Source organism: Perca flavescens, chromosome 17, assembly GCF_004354835.1.
Source record: "Perca flavescens isolate YP-PL-M2 chromosome 17, PFLA_1.0, whole genome shotgun sequence".
Taxonomy (NCBI): Eukaryota; Metazoa; Chordata; class Actinopteri; order Perciformes; family Percidae; genus Perca; species Perca flavescens.
This window is the reverse complement of record NC_041347.1, coordinates 16,513,075-16,535,491: the sequence shown is the minus strand read 5'-3', so window position 1 is coordinate 16,535,491 and position 22,417 is coordinate 16,513,075. Positions and strand designations below refer to the sequence as shown.

Genomic DNA, 22,417 nt, shown 5'->3' with positions numbered 1-22,417 from the left:
ATTCCCTTTCGTAAGTCACATGTACCACAACATAAAATCAGTGAGTGTTGTGGGGAAGTAAGACTTAACTATCTGAGTCGAGTCCGAGTCCAGGACTCGAGTACTCCATCACTGCCATATGCTAACATGCTCAATATGACAATGCTAGCATGCTGAAGTTGATGTTTACTATGGTTGCAGCATGTGTATCAACTTAGTTTAGTGTGTTAACATGCTAGCATTTGCTAATTAGCACTAAATGCACAGTAAAGCTGAGGCTCATTTATTTAGTAAAGCTAAAAGAGCACAAATGAACACATCTTTTTAAAGCTTTTATAAGACATATTACACACTGGAATACAGATTCAACTTCTTAAGGAGCTTTAAGTAGTATTTTTCACATCAACAACTGATTGTGCAAATCTTGTGCTGAGTATATAGTTGCATTCAAGATTATGTGAGGATTTTGTAGATTTCCTTGAGTTCCTTTTTACGCAATTGTGTACAGGCCCTGCAGATAGTTCTCCATAAGTCAAACAATGTACGTTAGATGTAAAGATATATTTTGAAAAAGAATGTACTTCCACTCATGCCTCCAAAACATGTATTTGTGCTGTAGTGTGCTATACAAAGCACCTTTACCTACCCAAAGGCCTCATTAAAGAATGAATGTGTGTAAGAAATACCTGCACTAAAGACTAAAATATTTTTGAAAATGTGTTTAGTATAAAACTTGCTACCTTATATTATGTAAAAATGTTTTCAAAGGCATGGTTGCTTACTTTTAGGCAAAATGCAAGATTGTATGTATAGTTGTGTTAAAATGGGAGTGTCACTTTTCAAACAGAAATATTTCCCTCAGGCAACAATCAGAAGGTGTTAAAAGAAAAGAAAAGAAAAGAAAAAAAAAACTGAAAAAGTCCAAAAAGAAAAGGAGGAATGGTGCATACAATACAGCACATTTAAACTAGATAGAAACTAGAAGCACTTCAACAAGGTCACATTGATTATTAAGGCTTCCCTTTACAGGCCACAAATACCATTCAGTCATATATATGTAATGCCAAAGACATAATAAATAACTCTTCATTAATAACAATGAGCCAGAGGATATGTAAGACATGTTTGAGTCGATTGTCTTGCTCCCTATTTGGCACATTGGATTGTTGACCATTGTCCTCTGACATGTCATTACTCAGGTCCGCACTTGGAATTTCCCTGCTTTAGTCAGATATTTGACCCCTTTAAACGGCTTGTATTTCTCTCCATACATGTCAAGCCGACTGACCTTAAGACCTGTACAGAGGGAAAAGAAGCATATTGAGCAATGACTGAAAATGCACTTTAAACTTGGCCCAGTTAAAAGATTAAGAGAGCTTGTAGCGAGGAATGGATTACCTGATATGGCAACCTGCTGAATCTTCAGGTCAATGTTGAGTGATGGGTTATCTTCAGGTTTGGGGGCTCCTGCCTGCAGACTCAGACTGCCTCTTAAGTTAGGAAGCTTCTGGGGGTTCAGTTTCCCAATGTCCCAAACCAACACCTATCAAAACACAAACGTGCTTCGAGTAAGGACATTAAAACAAAATGCTCTTTGTTTTGAGTTTTAATTTTCTTCATTACAGAGTCCAACACTGTAGAGCTACAAAAAATATCTAGTGCATTTGCATATCTTAAAAAATGTCCTGCTTTTAGTTTTAATGTTACTCTGGCTATCAATTTAGCACTTATGAGGTAAGCAGCTTTGCAATATGGCATTGCACGAGATCGACAAAAACTGAGCAGTATGCTCGACATGGATTGGATAAAGGGGTCCACATTCTACTAACTGTATCACTGCTGAGGACAGCCTTGTAAACAGTTGTTACCTTGGTAGCAAGGTCGTAGGTGTAGTTTCCCTGTGTGGGTGTGAGGTTGGCACTGAGCACAGCTTTAGGCATGTGGATAGTGACCATCAAGGCCTCCACCGTCTTCCCCATGGTCTGCTTGGGTCCGATTGTGATGTCCAGGCGACCACAAGGTCCCATCTCAAAGAAAGTGATGCTCTGCTTCACGTACACTGGAATGGCCACGAGACTGAGGAAGGACAAAGAAGGAATTGACCATGATGACAATAAACAGTTAGGTTCAGCAGGCATTCAGCAACCAGATTATGTTAATAAGTGAACACAGGAACAAGTGAATACTTATTGCGGAAATTAAACCAGAATTTCGATCCACTCCTCCACACTGAAACCCAAAGAAAATAATACGACAAATATTTGATTAGTGATATCGCATTTTTACATGTATCGCAATCAGCCGATACGCGGCTGTTGCATTCGGCGATAGTTTTTTTTCCAGACATTATTTACAGACAGCCGTCCACAGGCAGCTCTGTGTTGCTGGAGACGCTGCAGTTCCCGTGCAGACCATGCACTGCCCCTACCCCACTAGCCATGACAGTCTTAAATTACAAATCAAGCACTTTATTTTAATGGCTACTTTTCAGGTTTATTGTTTTCTTAAATTATTTAAATGTGTTGACAAAGGACATTTTGTGATTACCTGATTATATCTGTCTTATAATATGTCAGCAAGCAATGCATCATCAAGGCTGTGTTGTAGATGTTGATGAAAGCCTTTTACCCTTGCACAGTTAACCATATGCAGTGCACCCATCCATATGATGCACATGAATGTAAGATAGATGATTGCAGAAGTGACACTGATCTGTGTTTTTGTTTACTATTTTTAAAGAAATGGCAGAGCAGATGCTGAAAACAAATCCAGTGTGGCAGGGTTTACATTTTTATGATGTAAATTGAGGGAGCAAAAGCAGTATCGGCTCCAAATATCGGCTCAAGAAAATCGGCAGCTCGTATTGGTCATCGGCTAAGGCTGATGAAAAAAAAATTGGTATTGGCACTAAAAAAAATCCATATCAGATGTGCCTATGCTTACTTTTGAGAGCTGACATGATAGTTCATGAGTGTGAAGTTTCCATCTGGCGGGATGAAAGAGAGGACGCGCTCAGACTCCCAGCGCTTAAACCGCACACATGGGTGGAAACTCACATCATCGAGGAGACGAGGATTCTGTCATCAAAAACAACAAGGGTGGCGAGTGAAATTTACACTCAGACAGACGCACGAGCAGACCACGAGAGCACATACAGAAACACACAGAGCTGAGAGGAAATAAACCCACCATAAAGGACAGAGTCAGGTCAGGCATCCCAGTGAGCCTCACACAGGCTTCAATTACACCCTGGATCTCTGCAAATACTGTCGAACCTGAATTAGAAAGATTGAAGTGGATGCAAGTTTAAAGAGTAACCACACTGTTTATACATTAATTCTAAAAAGTAAACACTTCTAACTGCTGTGGTAAACTTTCATGAAACTTTGTTTAATCATTTATTGAAGTTTTGATTTCTGTGACTGCTCACTCTGTTCATCTGGAAAATGTAAAAAAAAAAAAAAAAAAAAAAATGTATGTGAATTCACGTTTTCTAAAGACTGAAAAACAAGTCAGATGAAGAACATTTGCTTTGTTGAGATTACTTGTCTCTAGGCTACATTCTATATTGAGAAGTCAGATGCTGCACATTTGACTATCAGCCGATGCCTTCTAAAGCCAATCGGGTCTTGTATAAACAATGCATTTTCTGGCTCTTTGGAGAGAAGACTCCTGGGTTTCGTGATGAGGTTTGTCTCTCTCTTATTAATACAATAATACAAACAACTTTAACCTTCAATCCATCATTGTTGTTGTGCATTATTTTATGTGTGCTTGAGTGATTGCAGATATTTTCCACGACACTGCCATAGATTTACTCTTCATCTATGGCGATCAAATCGTTGCTCATTTTTACCTGATTTGTCCAGAATGGCATCGATTTCCTCTATCACGTCAAAATATGCCTCATTATTAGTGTATTTAACACCAGCCCTCCTCCATGGGATATTGGACAACTGACCGGTTGGTAATGTATCTCCAACATTACTACCTCCTGGAAAACACAAATGAACGGCAAATACATAAATGTACACATAAATATTTTAGATAAGTAAGCAGGCGGTACAGTTCAGACTGAGTCAGGGTGACCTCGGTTTACCTGTGAGCGTATTGACAACTGATCGCAGGATGGTGGGAGGCCTGATCATCTCTTTGAGGACGTTAGACTCTGTTGCTAGTGGAAAGCCGTTGTCCAGCATCTCCTCCAACAGCTCATACACAGTCACCACATTGTCCTTGATTACACTTTCTGAGCACTCTCCAAAGTAGTCCTGTTGACAAGAAGACAAATGCAAAAAAAAAGCTTGTTGCAGAAACTCTGACTGGATTTGTCAGTTGTCTTTAAAAGCAGCACCCTTAGTCTTTTCCCATCAAGACCCTACATGAGTCCCAATTCCATACCTCATACTAATTGTTTACAGTATGTACGATATATACATGTTTTAGTACATTTCTGTAGTGAGTATACAAGAAATCAACATATTTTACTGTTGTATTAATGGGAACTTCTCCAACAGTTGCAACCACAGAAGTCAAACTGTAACTTTAGATGGCCACTTAAACTTCACGGTGAAATAATCAATATTGTGGTTCTAAGTAGCTCCTCCATTTCCCTTGTGGATTGCATTAATGAGAAATACTGTATGACAACAGCACACGCCAAAAAAAATCAAGCACTTTTTTAAAAAGTGTTTTAGGAGACTACATCTAGACATCCTGCAATCTGTTTATACAGGAAAACAAGTTTGAACATAACCAAATATGTCTGAGTTATAAATGCTGGCATGTATCAAAATGAACAGTTTAATCACACCTGAATTGTGTCTGCCACTCTGTGCAGGAACTCAATGACAAACAGTGGAGGGACTTCAGTCTGAATGACAGAAAGGAAGAAGAGCTTGTCCCTGTATATGGTGATGAGATAGTGGTGTGGGGTCTGCAGGACAGGGGGCACATTCTCCGGGTCCACTGCCTTCTCCTTCGCCTCGAAAAAGTAATCACACACACTCCGGCTGATGACACTCTTCCAGTGTTTCTCCAGGAAGAGGTCTCCCGAGTGATTAATCAGGAACAGACTGTGGATCATCTCAGCTGCAACAAAGAGGTTATTGTAGTGACGGATAGAGAGAGGTTTTAAAACCTTAAAACTCCTTATCAAGTATTTCATTGCGCAAAACAAAACAAAATAATGCAAACTTAAATGTAAAGCAATGGCAATTGTTGTCAACATGTATCTACTGGCATTCTGTCAAACTAACTTTAATCTCAGGTAATTTAACCGGCTGGCTAGCAAACTGATTGATAACTTCGGACATGTTTTACCATCGGTTTGTTAATGTTACAAAACATATATATATATATATATTTAAAACAAAAATTAAATAAATCATCTTAAAAGAGGATGATGTATACAAAGTTTCACAGATTGTTAAAAGTTTACCTGCTAACTCCGGTATATTGCAAAGGATATGGTGCCAGTATGGCAGAAATTGTCTGAGTTGCTGAAGAGACGCCTGCAGATCTATGCACACGTAAACACAATGTAGTCACGAGTACATATCTATAAATCAAAAGAATAAGGCCCAAATACTATTAGTAAAGTATTGAAATAAATTTCAGACGGTTTAAATACAAACCAACTCTAGTGTCAACCTGATCGATAGTTTTAGAGCAAAGTATCGGACTTTTTAATCAGGCAAGCTTTGCGGGCAGCTGATCTGTATGTGAGCGCTTGGGATTTTGTAGCCCTGAGTGTTGCCTTTCAGGTGTCTATGCAGGTATACAACCATTGACATATATCCATACATCCATGGTGCAGGTCCTCAGGGGGCCAGTTGTTCAAAACATTTAACCTGGATCAAAATGATCCGGATTTGGAAATCCCATTTTTTGCTATTCAGGATCAGTTAATCCGTCTTACTTTTTTGCCGGTTTTTCAAAGCAACATTAGACTGGATCACCCTGATCCAGATCCAAGATTACCAAATCCGGATTACCAGTGCTCTAAATGGGACAACATATCACAATGTGGGCTACCAGCTATGTAAAAAACAGGTAGAAGAGCCAACATGGGGTCACTGTAAGTGTTTCTTATTTTGAGACAAAACACAAACATAACATAAACATCCACTTCCATTCATAATTTCTTTTATGACCCCTCATCTGAGCCACAACAAATAAAAACAAATATACATAAATACATTGTGGATATTTTGAAAATGTCTTAAAAACAAAACAAAAGGCTAAATGTCCAATAGTTAACAAAATAAAGAATGTTCAGGGTTCTTCTTCATCTGAGGAGGAGAGACCAGCATTTCCAAGCCCTGCTTTTAGGAGGTGGATCTGAAGTTTGGCTTTGGTTTGCTGCAGTTTGGTCAGCTTGATTTGTTCCTCTGCCAGGAGTATCTTTGCTTCTGCTCTTTCAGTTTCTCGTTTAGACATGGGGACAAGATCATTTTTATTTTTATTTTATTTTTACTTTACTATACTGAATAGCTTAAGTGGTAGCCTATGTCTACTTTATCTATTTATCACTGTTACAACGGTTACACAAGTCAAGTGCAAAATATAAATAAAAGTATACACTAAATTATACAAATGTATTATTCGACCAATTTTTAAGTTTTACTACATTTTCTTCCTGGAATCCACCTTGAAATCCTACCCCCTATTGGGATCAGAATAATCCTGGTTTTTTTTTATCAAAGTTCTCCAAATCCTACTGACAAGTTTTGAACAACACAAACTGAAGGTTTGATCCAGATTAAAACTAGGATTGGATTTCATGATCTAATCTGATTTCAGAATCCTTCTTTCCTTTTTGAACAACCCATTTTCAAGATTTGATCCAATCCGATAACCAAAATCCGATCAGTTTGAACAACTGGCCCCAGAATACCACACATTTATTGATTTCTGAAGGCTTCTTCCAACAGCTAAATTTAATTTCATCCAAAGCAGACCTCACACTAAAAATGAGCACTTAAAATGTACCTTAATGTCAGGTTTCAGATGTAAAAATGCAAAAAGATTAGATTTGATAACCAAACTGTAGTCTTGCAGTGAGAAAAAATCAAAGTGAAACAAGTTGTCGAGTATTTCAACTTCATTTAGAAATACTTTGCTGTATAATTCCTGGAACACTGACTTAAATCTTAAATTGAGATCCACCAGGTAGACGTGCTACAATTTACAAAGTAAAATTATGACCATATAAGCAGAGCAAAGAAGAAGTCACAGCATCTCTTTGTTAGACAACCAATATGTTTAACTCGGGTTTAGTCTCCACTATCTCCTGTGGAAAATATTTGTCTCTTTAGTCTTTACCCAAGCTAAATGCTCCACCATAATCATCTTACCAGCTAGTTAACGTTATCTTTCTGCTGTATGGTGCTGGATAGTGTGTACAGTGAGGTTTAGATGTTTTCTTTTCCAAAAAAGCCTGCTGTCTTTTTTGTTATGTTACTTTTATTTTCATTAACATTTTATTTTCACATACTATTTAGTCATTTTACTCGAAGGTATTCATTTTTAATCTGTATTTTCTCAGCTGTATTGTAATGAACTAATGTTAATTCCAAAGATGTATATTGTATGAACTTTTGAGATGTAAAACACTTTGTGCAAGTTAACACATAACACACCAGCCAAACCTAATGTAAGGCGTTTGATTGGTGGAGCTCTGTGAAGGCTTGACGTCACACGCACGGCCTTGGGGAGGCAACGTCTGCCTGCGAGGCTTTACTCCGGAGAATAAACGTCCTTTTAACTCTGTGTTAGCAGCACGAGCGCCTTTTCACACCGGTTGAGGTGATTGCAACGTTCGCGGTCAGCCATGGCTTCTGAAGAACCAAAAGCAAAGAAACAAAAACTTTCAGAGGAGGAGAAGACAGAGCGTCCGAGCAAAAAGGCTCCCGCCAAACTAAGGTGACCAAAGAAAAAAAAGTTAACAAACTGCCTCTCTGCGGTGCGAGGAGACACGACTCTCCTCGGAGTTGTTTGAATGCTAATGTGCGCAAATCTTTAGTTTACAATGTAAGCATTATGAATGCGTGCATGAAAAGTGAGTGATGTTTTAAAAATTCTTTAGACTACTAAATGTCTGCATGAACCACCACGGTGGGGAAAAGAGATCGGTCGTTATCAATAATGACCGGTGTAAAGTCCTTTGTCGTATAGCCTATCAATTGTTAACGTTAGGTCAGGAGCGTGTAGACTGCTGTTGTCTAAAAACGTCCTAGCAAGTGTGCCAATATCTAAATCTAAGTTTAACATGACCACCACCTGCCCCTGCATGTTTAAAAGCTGCAGAAAGAAATACTTGGACTGATCTGGACACTCCGTTCATTCAGTGCCAAGGGTTTGCTCCGCTGCTTGGTTTAGCAATGGTTACTGCAGAGAGAGCTTACTGGGCCATCCTGTACCAGCTCACAAAACATTGAATTGCGAAGGATTCACGTGGTGGTGAAATGCAATGTTTTGATGTATTTTTTTCCCCCCTGAATAAAGCTGACTGGCACGGTGCATCACTCGGCGAATTGCGCATATTCAGCTCAACTGAAATCTGCTTTTGTAATATCATCAGCACGCTTCTCACGATGTTATTTAGCTTCAAAAGAGTGAGTGAGTGGATTGAGCCTGGGTCGGCAAGACAAGCCAATCACCAGACAGACGGACTGTTCTGGCCCGTCCTCCTCGAGATGCCTCCAATCAGTCAGTCCCGAGTAGGAGGAGCTGGGGTTGCAGGGGGAAATCGATATACCCGCACACTGAGCTGAAATTGTGAAGTTTTAAAATCCATAGCTCTTTCTGAGCAGGTTTTAGGTTGCTCAACAAGTCTGTCAGGATCTAGCAGGTACACAGAGAGAGGGACACAATGTCTTCTGCGAGGTAAGACCACGTTGGCATAGAGTATTGATCTAAAGGCAGACATGGGTTGTGGTTCAGTGTAATTGGCTGCACAAGCCCAGTAATCTTCTGACTGCATATTGGCATATGTGCTGTAGGAAATGATAGCAAGGGTGTGGCGTCTGCTGGATACATGCATCTTCTGTTTTCCAGTGGAAAAAATAAATAAACGTGCTTAATTACGTTTCCTTATTCATTGTTTTATTTTTGAAGACATCCTTCCTCATTGCTTCTTTTTGCCTCGTTCAATCTTGTTGTCAGGCGAGTGTAGAAAGAAAGGTTTGTCCATATGCCAGCACATGTTCATGTGGAGGTGGCGTATGTCAGAGGCTGTGTTCAGAGACTTGCTCCATCTGGGGTTTTCCCCAGAAACACTGACAAAATTGTGGTCACATCAAGGACTAGCATTCAGGAGTGAAGATTACACGAAGACAGATCTGAGTTCACACGTTAACATGATACTACCACAATATCTTGGTGCTTTTGCAGTAGTACTAGGTCATTCAGTATTTCTTTATGGAAAAGGAAACGTTGCAGACTAACCCACTGGATGGTTGGTGGTTACTGGTGTGTAAGTTCCGGTGTATGTGTTGGCACAAATTTAAGTGTTGTTGTGCTGTTTTAAACAGGTTTTTGTTGGCATCACAGGACTATAACTTGCTATGATATTCAAGCTCTGTGTTCAGTTGTTGCCCCAGAACAGAACAGACTGTACAAACACAGAGACACATGTGGCCTACAGCTGCCCTGATGTTGCCTTGCTGTGAATGTCATAACATGGTTACATGCATGACTGACTGGGTCTTCACCGCCGCACCACCACATCCATATTCTTTGTAATGTTTGAGTCATGCATGTTTCCAAACTATTGCTCTCAGATATGTGCTATTTCTGCTTCTGTCTGTGAAAGTGGAATGTTTAAGTCATGTGATTAAAGTCACATGGAAACAAAACTGTGGGTTTTGCAAATAAATGGTCAACACTGGAATTAAAACCCAGCTCATTCAGTGGAGTGACCAAACATGATTTGCAAAATTTTCCTTTCTACACTGTGCTGAAAGGAGGGCTATTTGCTCTTCAAAAAAGCTATCAGAATCAGAAAGGGTTTTATTGCCAAGTACGTTTTTTAACACATACAAGGAATTTGTTTTGGTGTTGTTGGTGCACATCACACATTCTCTAAATGGAATATAAAAAGCTATAAAGCTATAGTTACTATAAAAAATAAATAAATACTACTGTTACTTAGAGGTTAAAAAGGAAGGTAGTGCTGTTCCATGCTGTCCAGGCCAAGCCATGTAGAGCTTTTTTTGTTTTAACGCTTCGTCTTTATGTTTCAGCCCTAATTCACTATTTGGGATGGGAAACCCCTTACTGGACATCTCTGCTGTAGTGGACAAAGACTTCTTGGACAAGTAAGATAAAGCAATGGAATAAGATTTGTGTGACCTAAAGAAAGTGCTGTCATCAGCTTGTTATGGTCCTGGATTCCTCAAGAATTGTAAAGGCAAATAAATAATAAAAGATATCTGGATTCTTTTTTTTTTTTTAATTACAATGTTGAATGAACTCTTGTCGTGGAGCCATTTTGTAGCCCATGTAAAATCTCCACAAAGCACGGTCACACTTGACCACACAGACGTTCTGTGCCAGTGAGGACACTCCACTGACAGGCTGACCATAATGATGTAATTTGATCAATGGAGATACAAGATAAATATTATACAAGAGAGCAGAGCACAGGAAACCACCAAGCTGACTGATCAGCGTCTGCAGAGCTGTATGCCCAGCAGATGTATACCTTTAATATCTCCTGGCCTGAGACAGGGTATCATGACATAACAGTGAGGTGATGCATATTGTACTGTCCTAGCAAAGTGAAACAAACAAACAATACCTCTCCCTGTTTTGTCATCATGTTCAAAATTGTATTGTTTATCAATGTAGGAAAATTACATTGGCTAAGTCTTAAAAGCAGTGGACAAAAAAAAAACACTGACTCAACAATCCACCTTTTTAATATTTGTACTTATTTATTTACTTACTTCTTTATTCTTTTATTTATTTACTATGTAGTGGAAACCTACACAGTGAAAGCAGCGGTTTTCTGGTCTGTCCAAGCTCTGTCACACTAGTTGACCAGGGCAAAGGGCTCCTTTGGGTTCCAGCTCAGAGTCCACTCTCAAGCCCCTTGCATAAACTCCAGGATTCGAGCTAAACCAACCAACCACAGTTCTAATTCAGTCACATTGAATAAAGCAGGGCTAAAGCTGCACCTTTAAGCCCCAACCTACCTTTTGTGTTTCGAGGAAACTAGACTCACTTTATTGACTCACTTTATTGACCAACATATTGATTTGGACTGAGTGGTGGTGATAGCTAGTAACAAAATGCACTTTCACAGAGTTTCTCAAAGCCTCTACCTATGACTAAATTATTTCATTAATTACATTTTCCATTGGAGGGAACAACCCATTTGGCAGCACCACTATTGTTTCTGCAATGCTTATCCACATAATCCAGATGCTTGTTGTGTATTTTTTTTTCCTTAAACACATTTGTGGAGTTTGTTAGATGGGTAAAACAGAAGGGTTTAATGTAGTATATGTTTCTGATGACTTTGAGAAACTAATGCCTCTTTTTCTTTCTCATTTAATTATTTGCAGGTACACTCTGAAACCCAATGACCAGATCCTGGCAGAGGACAAACACAAAGCACTGTTCGTATCTCCTATATTGCAAGTTGCAACAGTTCTTATTCAGTAGTGGTCTGTACAGGGAGAAAATGAATATGTCTAAATTCATACAGAGTTTTGTCCTCTCTGTTCTAGAGCAGGCCAGTGAAAACAAGCACACACCAGAAATCCTCCTCTATTGACCTCCGTATCGTCAAAGCGGCATATCCAGCACAGAGAGACTGAGAGCCAATAGCAAAACAGCATACTTCACCTCCCAGTCCCTCTGAGCAAGAAAGCAAACATTTAACAGCAGGAGATAAGAAAGCTGTGTGTAACTGACTGTGTGAGAGAGGATTAAACTGATGACTGTATTTTTTGACTCTCCACCGTTATAATTATAAAAACAAGTAGTTTTCTAGTCATATCTATTTTATATTTGCCATAGTGCTTGTTATGCAAGATATTCACATTTACACTATACATGTTGTTGAGGATGGCATTTGATAAAGCCAGGTGTTTCAATTAAAAAGATAGAGGCAACTTTAATGCAACCACTAAAGACGGTTACATCTCCATATATGAAGAGTTTATGTAAGGGAAGATTTGTACTCATGATTCCCAACTTTCGAGTCAGTAATGTCAGGAGCTCAGTGAGTGGAGGCTCTGTTAATAGGGAAGCCATTAAGGCGATGTTTGTCTTTATCCAGCTCCTTTCTGATCATTGATATGTAATGTAATACAGCAAATAATTTATGGGTATATTATAAAATGTGTCTGTTTCCATGAGCGGTATAAAACCAATGTGAGGCGAAATAATTTATACTTTGTGTGTGGTGAGGTTTGAATCACTTAGCCAGCACCACAAAGAAAGCTATTGAGGTGAACAAGAATTAAACAAACTTTATGAAACCTAATTGAATCTTCTCTTGGAAATATGAATTATGGGAATAACACGTTTGTCTCTGTGTATAGATTTGAGGAGATAGTGAAGAAGTTCAAAGTTGAGTACCACGCTGGAGGAGCCACACAGAACTCTATAAAGATTGCTCAGGTCAGTCAGTCACACACAAACTCACTAACTTCCTGTTCTGTCACTACATCAGTGCTCTGTGAATTCTTACTGTAAATGTTGGCCACAGTGAGCAGAGTTAATCGACTGATGCTGATCAGAGCTGTTGTGACTGTCTGTAGTGGATGATCCAAGAACCCCATAATGTGGGCACGTTCTTTGGCTGCATTGGCAAAGACAAGTTTGGAGGGATCCTGAAGCAGAAGTCTGAGGAGGCCCACATCGATGCCCGTTACTACGAGCAAGATGAAGAGCCCACAGGGACATGTGCTGCTTGCATCACTGGAGATAACAGGTGGGTAATAATAATAATAATAATAATAATAGAAATAATAGGCACATGTTGATTCATTATAATCTCATCTGTCTATAACTCTTCATCTGTTTTTTTTACTTCCTCCTCTCAGGTCTCTGGTAGCTAACCTAGCTGCTGCTAACTGTTATAAGAAGGACAAGCATCTAGACCTGGAAGAAAACTGGAAGCTGGTGGAAAAAGCTAAAGTCTACTATATTGCTGTAAGTAGTAATTGGCAAACTAATATATGGTGTGTTATGCCATTTACTTCTAATATTTAGGTAAATTGATGTACAGTCACTTTCCCTTTGTACTGGGGTGTATAACCACCAGAGGACCCACAAGGGAATATCCGGACATAGTGGTGCAGTCAAGACCTTACCTCATGTGATTCATTTGAACCCATCAAGATATGAAAATCCGATCCGTCTTGACCCAATGTCACTGTTTGCTTCCAGGGTTTCTTCCTGACCGTCTCTTTGGAGTCCATCCTGAAAGTAGCGAAGAATGCGTCTGAAAACAACAAGCTGTTTTGCCTGAACCTCTCGGCGCCCTTCATCTGCCAGTTCTTCAAGGATAACCTCATGCAGGTTATGCCCTACGTTGATGTGTTGTTCGGCAATGAGACCGTAAGCCAGACTTTCACAGTACATTCTTCAGATGACTGCATGTAGGACTGGGCGATATGGAGAAAATCAAATATCACAAAATATTTGACCAGATACCTCAATATCGATACCGCAACGATATTGTAGTGTTGACTATTGGTGTTTTCACAAAATATTTACACAATGAGATTTTGGATAAATAATCATCAGTAATGTGGATATAATGAATAAGTGGGTAAAGACAAATAATAGTACATTTACAACAGTCAGTTCAGAAAATGACGTAACTTTACTGTAATGCAGCCTTTAAAACCAGGAAAAGACAACATTTATGCCATATTACGATATCCAAAATCTAAGACGATATCTAGTCTCATTTCACGATATCGATATAATATCGATATATTGCCCAGCTCTAGCTGCATGTGCTTGTGCAGTGCTTTGTGTCCACCAGATGTTGATGGTTGGCTCATATTTATCTCTAACACAATCTTATTTTTATTCTTCAGGAGGCAGTTGCATTTGCTGAAGCGCAAGACTTCGAGGTGAGTGTACTCACACTCGCTGACTGTCTCTTTTAGTATTTGCAAATGATTAGTGCTGCATTTTTCATGTATTTTGTGCATTATCAACTGGTTGTGTTAATGTTTATTTTGTATGTAGACCAAGGACATTAAGGAAATTGCAAAGAAAGCCCAGGCTTTGTCCAAAGTCAACACAAAGAGACAGAGGATTGTAGTGTTCACCCAAGGGAAGGATGATACTGCTATGGCCATGAGTAAGATTTTGTATTTTTCCTTATATTTCTCTCATTCTCTAAACCGCTCTTAGAAGTATACTGCAGACGTAACATTTCCTTCACGTGTCTGTTCAGGTGACAAGATCGAGACATTCCCTGTACTGAAGATTGACCCAGAGGATATTGTTGATACAAATGGTGCAGGTGATGCTTTCGTAGGAGGTAAGAGTGTCCTCTGTTTTCATTTGATACATTTCCAGGTTGTTTTTTGTCTGTCCTCTGTTTTCTGTGGGTTTCTCTTCAAGTTGTTTTCCCCTTTGTGTTGCAGGTTTCCTGTCTGAGCTGGTCCAGGAGAAACCACTGGATCAGTGTGTGAAGGCAGCACACTACGCTGCCAACGTCATCATCAGACGAGCAGGTTGCACCTTCCCAGAAAAACCTGACTTCAACTGAGGATTGCCGGACAAATTGTCCTTCAGCCTGAAACCTCATGCTCCATACAAGCTGCCATACACAACTGCGACCCATAATTTCCACTGTTTTCTACAAATACTACCCTCAATTATCATAGCCACATTTCTTTCTAATCAGCCACCCGTCCATGTTATTTTTCAATTCATCTGCAGATAATTTCCTTCCAGTTGTTAGGTGGGTGTCCCCCTGACATGTGTGCCTGTCTCTGTTCTCCACTTGGGACCCCAAGAGGATCATACAGCCAAGAGCCAATGGAGATTTGGCTATATATATACCTGTACATAGATGACCATAAAGGAATTATGATAACATCCCAGGAAGTGATAATGTTGCTTTACACAAAGGATCTAAATGGGAAGTCTCTTTTCATGGACAGTTGTTTTTGTTTCTAAATGTTTTTTGGCTCTGACACTGCCAACGTCTGGCTGCACAGATGCCCATCGGACTGCTGCAAGCTCTTGTGCTGACATCTCTAGAGTCTGTTGTTTCTTCGCCTTGGAGACAGAATCAAGCTAATTTTACAATGGGAGGACCCATTATACAAAAACAAAGGACTAATGCATAAATTATCATTGTCAATGGAGGATTTGGATACTGCACTGAAATGTGCAGTAGTAGTTTGTTTTAGACTTTTTTTAAAGATGAATTATTCCTGATTTATTAATTTTTATTTGTGTAGATTTAATTTAACCGGCCAGTTATGAAACCAAAGGTTTTTCTTTGAAGTGCACAATTTTTAAATGTGTCAAAGCCTCTGCCCACTTAGTCCTGTGATGACTGCTTTACTGTGTCAATTATATTCACAAGTTACCTTCAACATCAACATTGTGGAAGTTTGTTTTTCCTCGCGCTGTTTTTTGGGGCAGGTGCTTTTAGTAACGAGTGCCTTTTTATTCCTTTATCTGTAAATGTTACGAAGTTTGCAGAGGCCACAAGTGTTATGTGAACCTGCATTTGTTTTTACAGGCAACTATAGTGGCTTATAGGGGTGGCATCTTTAAAATGCATGTAAGGTAGAAAGATATTATGTTTGAATGGTCTCTACAATACAGTTGGTATGAAATCTGACTTTTCCTCCTGTTTATTTTTTTTTAAATGTTCATTCGGAGTGTATGTTGATCTCTTGCAGTATCAACATGTAACCCAACTTTAGCACTGTCCGCTTTGCTAAATCAGATGGAAATGTAATTTAAATGTACATTTTCAACATCAGATTTTTATATTTTTGTCAAGTGACAATTGGTACAACTGGCAAATGGGAGATACAAAAGAAATTGGGGAAACAAATCAAAAACATAAGCTAAATTAAGGCTCAGGTCACACTTGTGATATGGGGCCTAACATTTCAAACCCCTTGTATTAACCTGAGTTTGTAGTCTGTGCAACACTAAATACTTGAATACAATTATCCTGAATATAGATGCACTCTAAAAATGTCATGGTGAGCAAAATGTAAGTTTTCTGATATCTCCCAAGTGTTTTGAAACTATCTGTTCGTGTTGCCCCCCTCTGTTGAATAGGTGGTTAATTTTTTATGTTCAAAATCACCAAAAAGCCTTATTTGACAATTCCTGGTCTAAACTACACTCAAGTTGCCCATCTCACAAAAAATCACAAATAAAACTTAAAGCTATGATCTTTTTATTATTTTTTTCTTTTTTAAATCCTAAGAAATTATTTTTAATCATGGCCGGGTTAGTTCAGTTGGTAGAGCAGGCGCACATATAGAGGTTTACTCCTTGACATAGCAGCCGGGTGTTAGGCTCCGACCTGCGACCCTTTGCTGCATGTCATTCCCCCTCTCTTTCCCCTTTTGTGTCTTCTGTCCTGTGGAAATAAAGGCCTAAAAATGCCCCAAAAAATAATAATAAAAAAAAAAAATGAAATTATTTTTTATCAAAGACATTTCTTAGTAAGAGATCTACAGTATGTACCCAATTTAAGGTACAACAGTTTTCTTCAAGTCAACATTTGTGAATGAATTTTAGGCTTCTTAGCTCTCGCCCCTCATGTCCTACAGTAGATCTGGAAGGGCCAGGACCTACTCTGTGTCACTCATTGAAATCTGGTCATACACTTACAGTAGACACACATAGACAAAATCGCTCTTTCTTTAAAACATCACTAAGCCCTGAGGACACCCCATTCTTCAATTTGACATTTTAACTCTTACATGATGCAGTTGTGAAAAACAAAACCGAGTTTAATGATACAACAGTTAAAGAACATTTTTGTATATCTAAGATAGATTCAAAAGAAAAATTGAAGTAGTAAACAGGCATATTATCTATTGTACATTATTGGTGTTTCATCTCTCTTTTTTGTTTAAGCCTCTCCTCTTGTAACGTGATGTCCAGGGCTCTGAGCTGTTTTAGGAAGCCGTGATTGGGCAGGATGCAGCGGCGCTGTCGCACATGCTCAATAGCATCCACCACAGTTAAGCTGTGTTTCATCATCAGGTATGCCAAGACCAGAGTTGCTGACCTGCTCCGACCCATCACACAGTGCACCAGCACCTTGTCTAGAGACAAATTAAGTAAAGATAGATGGAATCATAGATAGAAACATAGTGAAGCATACAAGCCTCTTCAGAGAATTATCTCAGTTCAAAGATTTTACTTACTCTGTGGGTGACTGAGGGCCTCGTGGATGAACTGGGTTGCAGGGCAGAAGTACTGGGAGATGTTGAAGGTGGGTTTGTCATCAGCTTCTACACCGTAGTACTGGATGCCCACGTCAGTGTAGTAATCGGCACCAGTCAGCACATTATTCCACTTTCCCTCTGCTGAATTAAGGACATGTGTGATACCCAGATCCCTCAGGCCAGGCAGCTCCAGAGCCGTTTTCCTGTTTTCATGTTACACACAGACTCAGTATGAAGCTGTCATTAGAACCATAAAACCACCTCTTTGTGCATTTACTCACTCGTCCCCGATGTAGACACTGGGCCAGACCTGGTTGACATGTGCATACTGAGCCCCGGTGCCGGTCCAGAACAGCTGTTCCAGGTCTAATGTCCCCGGTGTGATGTAGTCACTGTCTGGGTCTACCTGCACCGCTGTGTAAGGGTTCCTGCTTCTGGACTTCACCACACAGGAGGACATAGCTCACTTCTGCTGCCAAGAAAACATACACACATCCCTGAACGTAATCAAAAACTAAAAGAAAAAAAATGTCTGCACATTGTTATATAAAAATTAAAGCCCTCTAAAATGTCCTCTTAAGGCAATATTTGTAACTCAGATTTAGATTATTAATGTATTAACTTTGAACTTTTTTTCCATGCCCATTTGCAAAGATATTTAGATCCTCCATGTTCTTAGTTTCAATCTACAGTACACTTCTGTTGTATGTGCTGCACATTCATGCTCCTTTTTCTATCTATTCTATCTGAACTAAAGCTGGTTGTGGTCACTTCAGGGATGTGATCTACTCACGATATTGGCTGTTTAAAATACACTGATGGCTTGTTCAATTTTTTCCTACTCTACAGTCTGATTGTCATAATGAAGTACTATCTTAAAAAACAATGACTTACCTCTTTCTTATAACTGTTTAAAGCTTTTAATCCGTTCCTGAGCAGGATCGCAGACCAGCACCTCAACTTTTTCTCAGTAAACGTGTGTGTGTGTGTGTGTGTGTGTGTGTGTGTGTGTGTGTGTGTGTGTGTGTGTGTGTGTGTGTGTGTGTGTGTGTATCAACAGAGACCTCCCTTTGCAGTACGCCTGAAGGCTAAAATCCAGATCTGGAATGGTAACTGCTCTCTCGGGCTCTGTGGTTAAGATGATATTTTTAGGCAGTTGGGCTGCAACACCTGACCTCAACAACGTGACACACACACACACACACACATACCCAGAGACCCTTTCTCACAGCCTTCATAATGGGATCTGAGTCCTCAACAATTAAACAATGCCAGATCAAAACTAGAAGTAGCATGTTGCTTTATTATCAACATAAGAATGTCACTTATGTGTGAACAGGTGTGGGGAGAGTTATTTCTGGAGACATAAAACTTAAAGCATTAAGTTGTTATATTCTACTGTTGAACGTTGGTTAGAGATAATATATGAGAGAGAGACTTCTTGTAACAGATGACACACACAGTTGACATTTCTGTGTGTCATATTGTATGTTGTTATTATAGAAAATGTGGATATAAACAAAACAGGTGCCTGACAAAGGTGAAAGGGCATGCTCTGTCATGATGTGTCAGCGCGCTCCTCTGTGATCTGTCGCTCAGCTCCAGCTGCTCCAGAAATCCAGAGTTGGGGCCAATGTCCCGGTTCAGACGTACAGCGATGATGGCCTCCGCTGACGACAGGCCCTGGCAGATCATCAGATGACCAGAGCGGCTGACACCCATGGCACAGTGCACAAACACCTTTCCTGGAAGATACATGGATAAGTACTGTATATACACTTTGACAAAATAATTTCTTTTACCAGAATTGTCAAAGTAGGAAAAGCACAGGTGTTACTAATTACGTTAAAGATGGCTCTGTTCTATTCAAGTGTCTTCAGTAAACTGTGACATTCATTTGAAATTGAAGCAGCTAAATGGAATTCAATCACCCTTAATTGTATTATTTACACCTGCGCTTTTCCTGCTTTTAAATTAAAAGAAAGGATTACATGGGTAGATGAGGGAGCAGAAATGATAAAAATTCTAATGCCTTTAGAATAAAGATTAGTTATCTAAAGGTGGAAGAGGAGGTGTTGGCTCTCTTTATTACCAATTATCTGTGCAGCTGAAAGCTCTAAATAGATAACATTCAACATAAAGTCATATGGTTATAAGTTAGTATACCCACAAATAAAGCAGGAACTGATTTAGTTCACATTATGAATTGGCTTGGGCTGTTGAAACACTTTTCTTAAGAGCACTGTCTATGAACTGTGCAGCAGGGTTGAAGAAAGGTCGGAGGTTGAACTCCGGACGGTGCAGCATTCAGTGTGTGAGTTGCACACGGAAACAAGGGTGTGGTTTTACCTCACGCCACAGACCTGCAGACACACACCACTAGAAACCTGATTCGTTCTAATATCTTTTCACAACATTTTAAGCTGCTGGTTGTGATTTTTCTACTCACTCATCTCCAATGCACAGGTTCGGCCAGACTTGATTGACAGGTGCCACTGGCTTCCTGTTGGTCCAAAGAATTTGCCTTAGCTCTGTCAGATATGTTATGTTCTCCTCCTGGGATTGTCCTCTGTAGCAACAAAGATTTGTGTGTGTCTGTGTGCATATGTTGATGTGTATGGCTTTGTGTGTGTCTGCGGGTGTCTTTACAGTGTTTGGGCCTGTTGTCGCCTCCTCCTCTCCCTCTCCAGGCCCATGTCGAGGCTGCGGAGCTGCAGCAGGAAGCCTGGGTTGGGACAGATGTCTCTGTGCGGCCTGACAGCAGCCACCGCCTGCGGCAGCCTCAGGCCCTCGACAATCATCAGGAAGGCCAGCACCAATGTTGCAGAGCGGCTCACGCCCATCAGACAGTGGACAAACACCCGTCCTGGGACAGGGACATTTGCTGTTACCTTCAGCACCAGATATGCAGCCAAATATGCACTTTATTTGGTAAACCTGTACAATCCAATACAACAGACCTGCCATTACATCTATCTTCACAAAGCTCATAATGTTCAGTTTGTGTTGATATTGTCGGAAATGTGTCAATTCAATTATATGTCTATTACTGAGATCATAGTGAAATGTGGTGTTGTATTGGACTTAATTATATTAAGAGGTGCTTCTTCTTTTTTGTCCTCTCTATTTACATACATGAGGGGGGCAGAGTATTAGAAACACCTCTCAGTATAAAGCAGTCCAGTACAACATCATCACGAAAGACTGAAATAATAAAATAAACATTATATGCATCATCAAATTAGACTTTATGGCAGAAGAGTTGTATTGGATTGCATTAGATTGTACCTAATACAATGGCCACTGAGATGTAAATCCAATCACACACATTCAGATGTCTGACTTGCCTCCTATGGCCAGTGCAGCTCCGATGTATCGTGCTGTCGGGTAAAAGAAAGGACTAAGGATGAACTCTATTGCATCATCAGCCTCCACCCCATAATACTCCACTGTCATGTCTCTGTAGAAACGTGGGCCAGTGTTGACGTAGAAACAGGGGCCGGCACCAGGGTTGGTGGGTCGGTGAGCAGCATTTACAATGTGAGTTATGCCCAGACTGTGGAGAGTGTCCTTGTCACGAGCCGCCACCCTGAAACACAATCATGCATTCACTTCTGTATAAATGTAGGATGTTAATGTAGACGTGTGTTTGTGTGCATTGTGTGTAAACCTACTCGTTTCCTATGTAAAGGTTAGGCCAGACTTGATTGACATGTCCTGTAGGTTTTCTGTCTGCCAGCAAGAACTCCTGCAGCTCTGAGACAGAAGGAGGCTCGTACGGTGGATCCCTGAGGGACATACTGGCAAACACACACAGGCAAAGAGCACATACAAGGCGTTTACTTTGTTAAATTACAAAGTTCCCCTGTCACTGCTGCCTTTCTTAACAACATTCTTCTCACAATCACAGACTGAGCAAACAAACGCACACTAACCTCTGTGAATGAACTTACCTCACTTTAAAACAAACTCTTCTCCTACCGTGCTTGCTCTTATTTCTCTGTAAAGACTTACACCCATATATGACTGTTTCTTTTAATAACTCTGTAATCATACACTTATTAGTGACAAAAAAAAGAATGTACAGTATCTATCAGCAGTTCAAGCACTTTGAAATCCATTTAAACCATTTTGACTACATGCCTGTAGCTTCATTCCTATGAACAATGTGGTATTATCCTTTGAACTTTAACATTGGCTCACTTGCCATTACTTTCCATGGCCACAGACTGTTGTGTAATACACTCTGTGCTAAAGGGGTCTCTATGTTGCAGAGTAACGCTCTGCTCCTTTAAGAAATATGATCAAGGCTGTGAGTAACATTCACCAGTGACGTGTTAACTTTTGGCTGCATTTGTTGTGTTTACATCATACTGAATTATTTAACATGAATTAAAAATGTAGGATATGCTCATTGCATTTTGTAACAAGGTATAAAGGATAAGAAAGTGTAAGTACAGCACTCTCTTTGCTCCTTTAGATGACTGTAAAGAACAAGAGTGACAGTTAACATGATGTCAGTTACAGGTTAAAAGAAATCTTCAAGCCACATTTCTTTTTTTATGAGTTTAAATTAATTGAAAACTCAATCAATGGAGTTATACATGTATAGGAATATTGGTTCCCACTATGTTTTATCATTAGTTTAAAATATATCCAATGTTTAGTTACTGTATTCATATACCCCCTCGGTTGTAATGAGTCCACATTGAAATCCATTTAGAAAGTTGAGATTATTCGCCTACCCAAATAATTCTTTTGTGAAAATGTAATTTTAATCAGTCTAATGCCAATAGATAATAAGATCTTGGTTAAATGAAAATAATTTTAAATGTTTGCTACCAGAGAAGACATGTCTTTGTTAATGCAAAATGATTTGGCTGAAACAAAAAAACTAAGTCTGGTCTAAGGGATTATTGAAGAATGACATGGTGCCTTATTAGGCAAACTGTTCAAAGTTATGTTTTGTCAAAAATGTGTAATGTGCATACATGTTTAAAATACATGTTTAAAAATATGGTTTA

At 39.5% G+C, this 22,417-nt stretch overlaps 4 protein-coding genes across 8 annotated transcripts; 1 reads left to right on the top strand and 3 right to left on the bottom strand.

Moving 5' to 3' along the window:
• Nucleotides 1-298: 298 nt before the first annotated feature.
• On the bottom strand, nucleotides 299-5,715 carry ap3m1 (adaptor related protein complex 3 subunit mu 1). The gene is made up of 10 exons (XM_028603219.1): nucleotides 5,616-5,715; nucleotides 5,420-5,500; nucleotides 4,793-5,070; nucleotides 4,079-4,250; nucleotides 3,836-3,973; nucleotides 3,169-3,254; nucleotides 2,923-3,056; nucleotides 1,848-2,055; nucleotides 1,378-1,522; nucleotides 299-1,275 (listed from the first exon to the last, which is right to left on the bottom strand). Exons 3-10 carry the CDS (start codon nucleotides 5,063-5,065, stop codon nucleotides 1,175-1,177), a joined length of 1,257 nt encoding a protein of 418 aa, XP_028459020.1. The 5' UTR covers nucleotides 5,066-5,070; nucleotides 5,420-5,500; nucleotides 5,616-5,715; the 3' UTR covers nucleotides 299-1,174.
• A 1,974-nt stretch (nucleotides 5,716-7,689) lies between these two features.
• On the top strand, nucleotides 7,690-16,383 carry LOC114571923 (adenosine kinase). Of its 4 annotated transcripts, none has more exons than XM_028603220.1 (11): nucleotides 7,690-7,905; nucleotides 10,227-10,301; nucleotides 11,553-11,624; nucleotides 12,537-12,615; nucleotides 12,756-12,928; nucleotides 13,041-13,149; nucleotides 13,387-13,557; nucleotides 14,046-14,081; nucleotides 14,200-14,314; nucleotides 14,411-14,497; nucleotides 14,604-16,383. In XM_028603220.1, the coding sequence occupies exons 1-11, from the start codon at nucleotides 7,814-7,816 to the stop codon at nucleotides 14,726-14,728; spliced, it is 1,134 nt and encodes a 377-aa protein (XP_028459021.1). In that variant the 5' UTR covers nucleotides 7,690-7,813; the 3' UTR covers nucleotides 14,729-16,383. The 4 variants fall into 4 exon arrangements, with proteins under 4 accessions (XP_028459021.1, XP_028459022.1, XP_028459023.1 ...); XM_028603221.1 differs by having other exon boundaries at nucleotides 7,692-7,905; nucleotides 11,553-11,606; XM_028603222.1 differs by lacking the exon at nucleotides 7,690-7,905 and adding an exon at nucleotides 8,746-8,868.
• Nucleotides 16,384-16,443: 60 nt separating this feature from the next.
• Nucleotides 16,444-18,948, bottom strand: LOC114571924 (dual specificity phosphatase DUPD1). 2 transcript variants are annotated; one of them, XM_028603225.1, is made up of 4 exons: nucleotides 18,288-18,948; nucleotides 17,675-17,865; nucleotides 17,373-17,596; nucleotides 16,444-17,270 (listed from the first exon to the last, which is right to left on the bottom strand). In XM_028603225.1, the coding sequence occupies exons 2-4, from the start codon at nucleotides 17,851-17,853 to the stop codon at nucleotides 17,047-17,049; spliced, it is 627 nt and encodes a 208-aa protein (XP_028459026.1). In that variant the 5' UTR covers nucleotides 17,854-17,865; nucleotides 18,288-18,948; the 3' UTR covers nucleotides 16,444-17,046. The 2 variants fall into 2 exon arrangements, with proteins under 2 accessions (XP_028459026.1, XP_028459025.1); XM_028603224.1 differs by having other exon boundaries at nucleotides 17,675-17,862.
• A 103-nt stretch (nucleotides 18,949-19,051) lies between these two features.
• On the bottom strand, nucleotides 19,052-21,444 carry dusp13a (dual specificity phosphatase 13a). The gene is made up of 4 exons (XM_028603226.1): nucleotides 21,347-21,444; nucleotides 21,068-21,193; nucleotides 20,741-20,982; nucleotides 19,052-20,259 (listed from the first exon to the last, which is right to left on the bottom strand). Exons 2-4 carry the CDS (start codon nucleotides 21,190-21,192, stop codon nucleotides 20,039-20,041), a joined length of 588 nt encoding a protein of 195 aa, XP_028459027.1. The 5' UTR covers nucleotide 21,193; nucleotides 21,347-21,444; the 3' UTR covers nucleotides 19,052-20,038.
• Nucleotides 21,445-22,417: the final 973 nt, after the last annotated feature.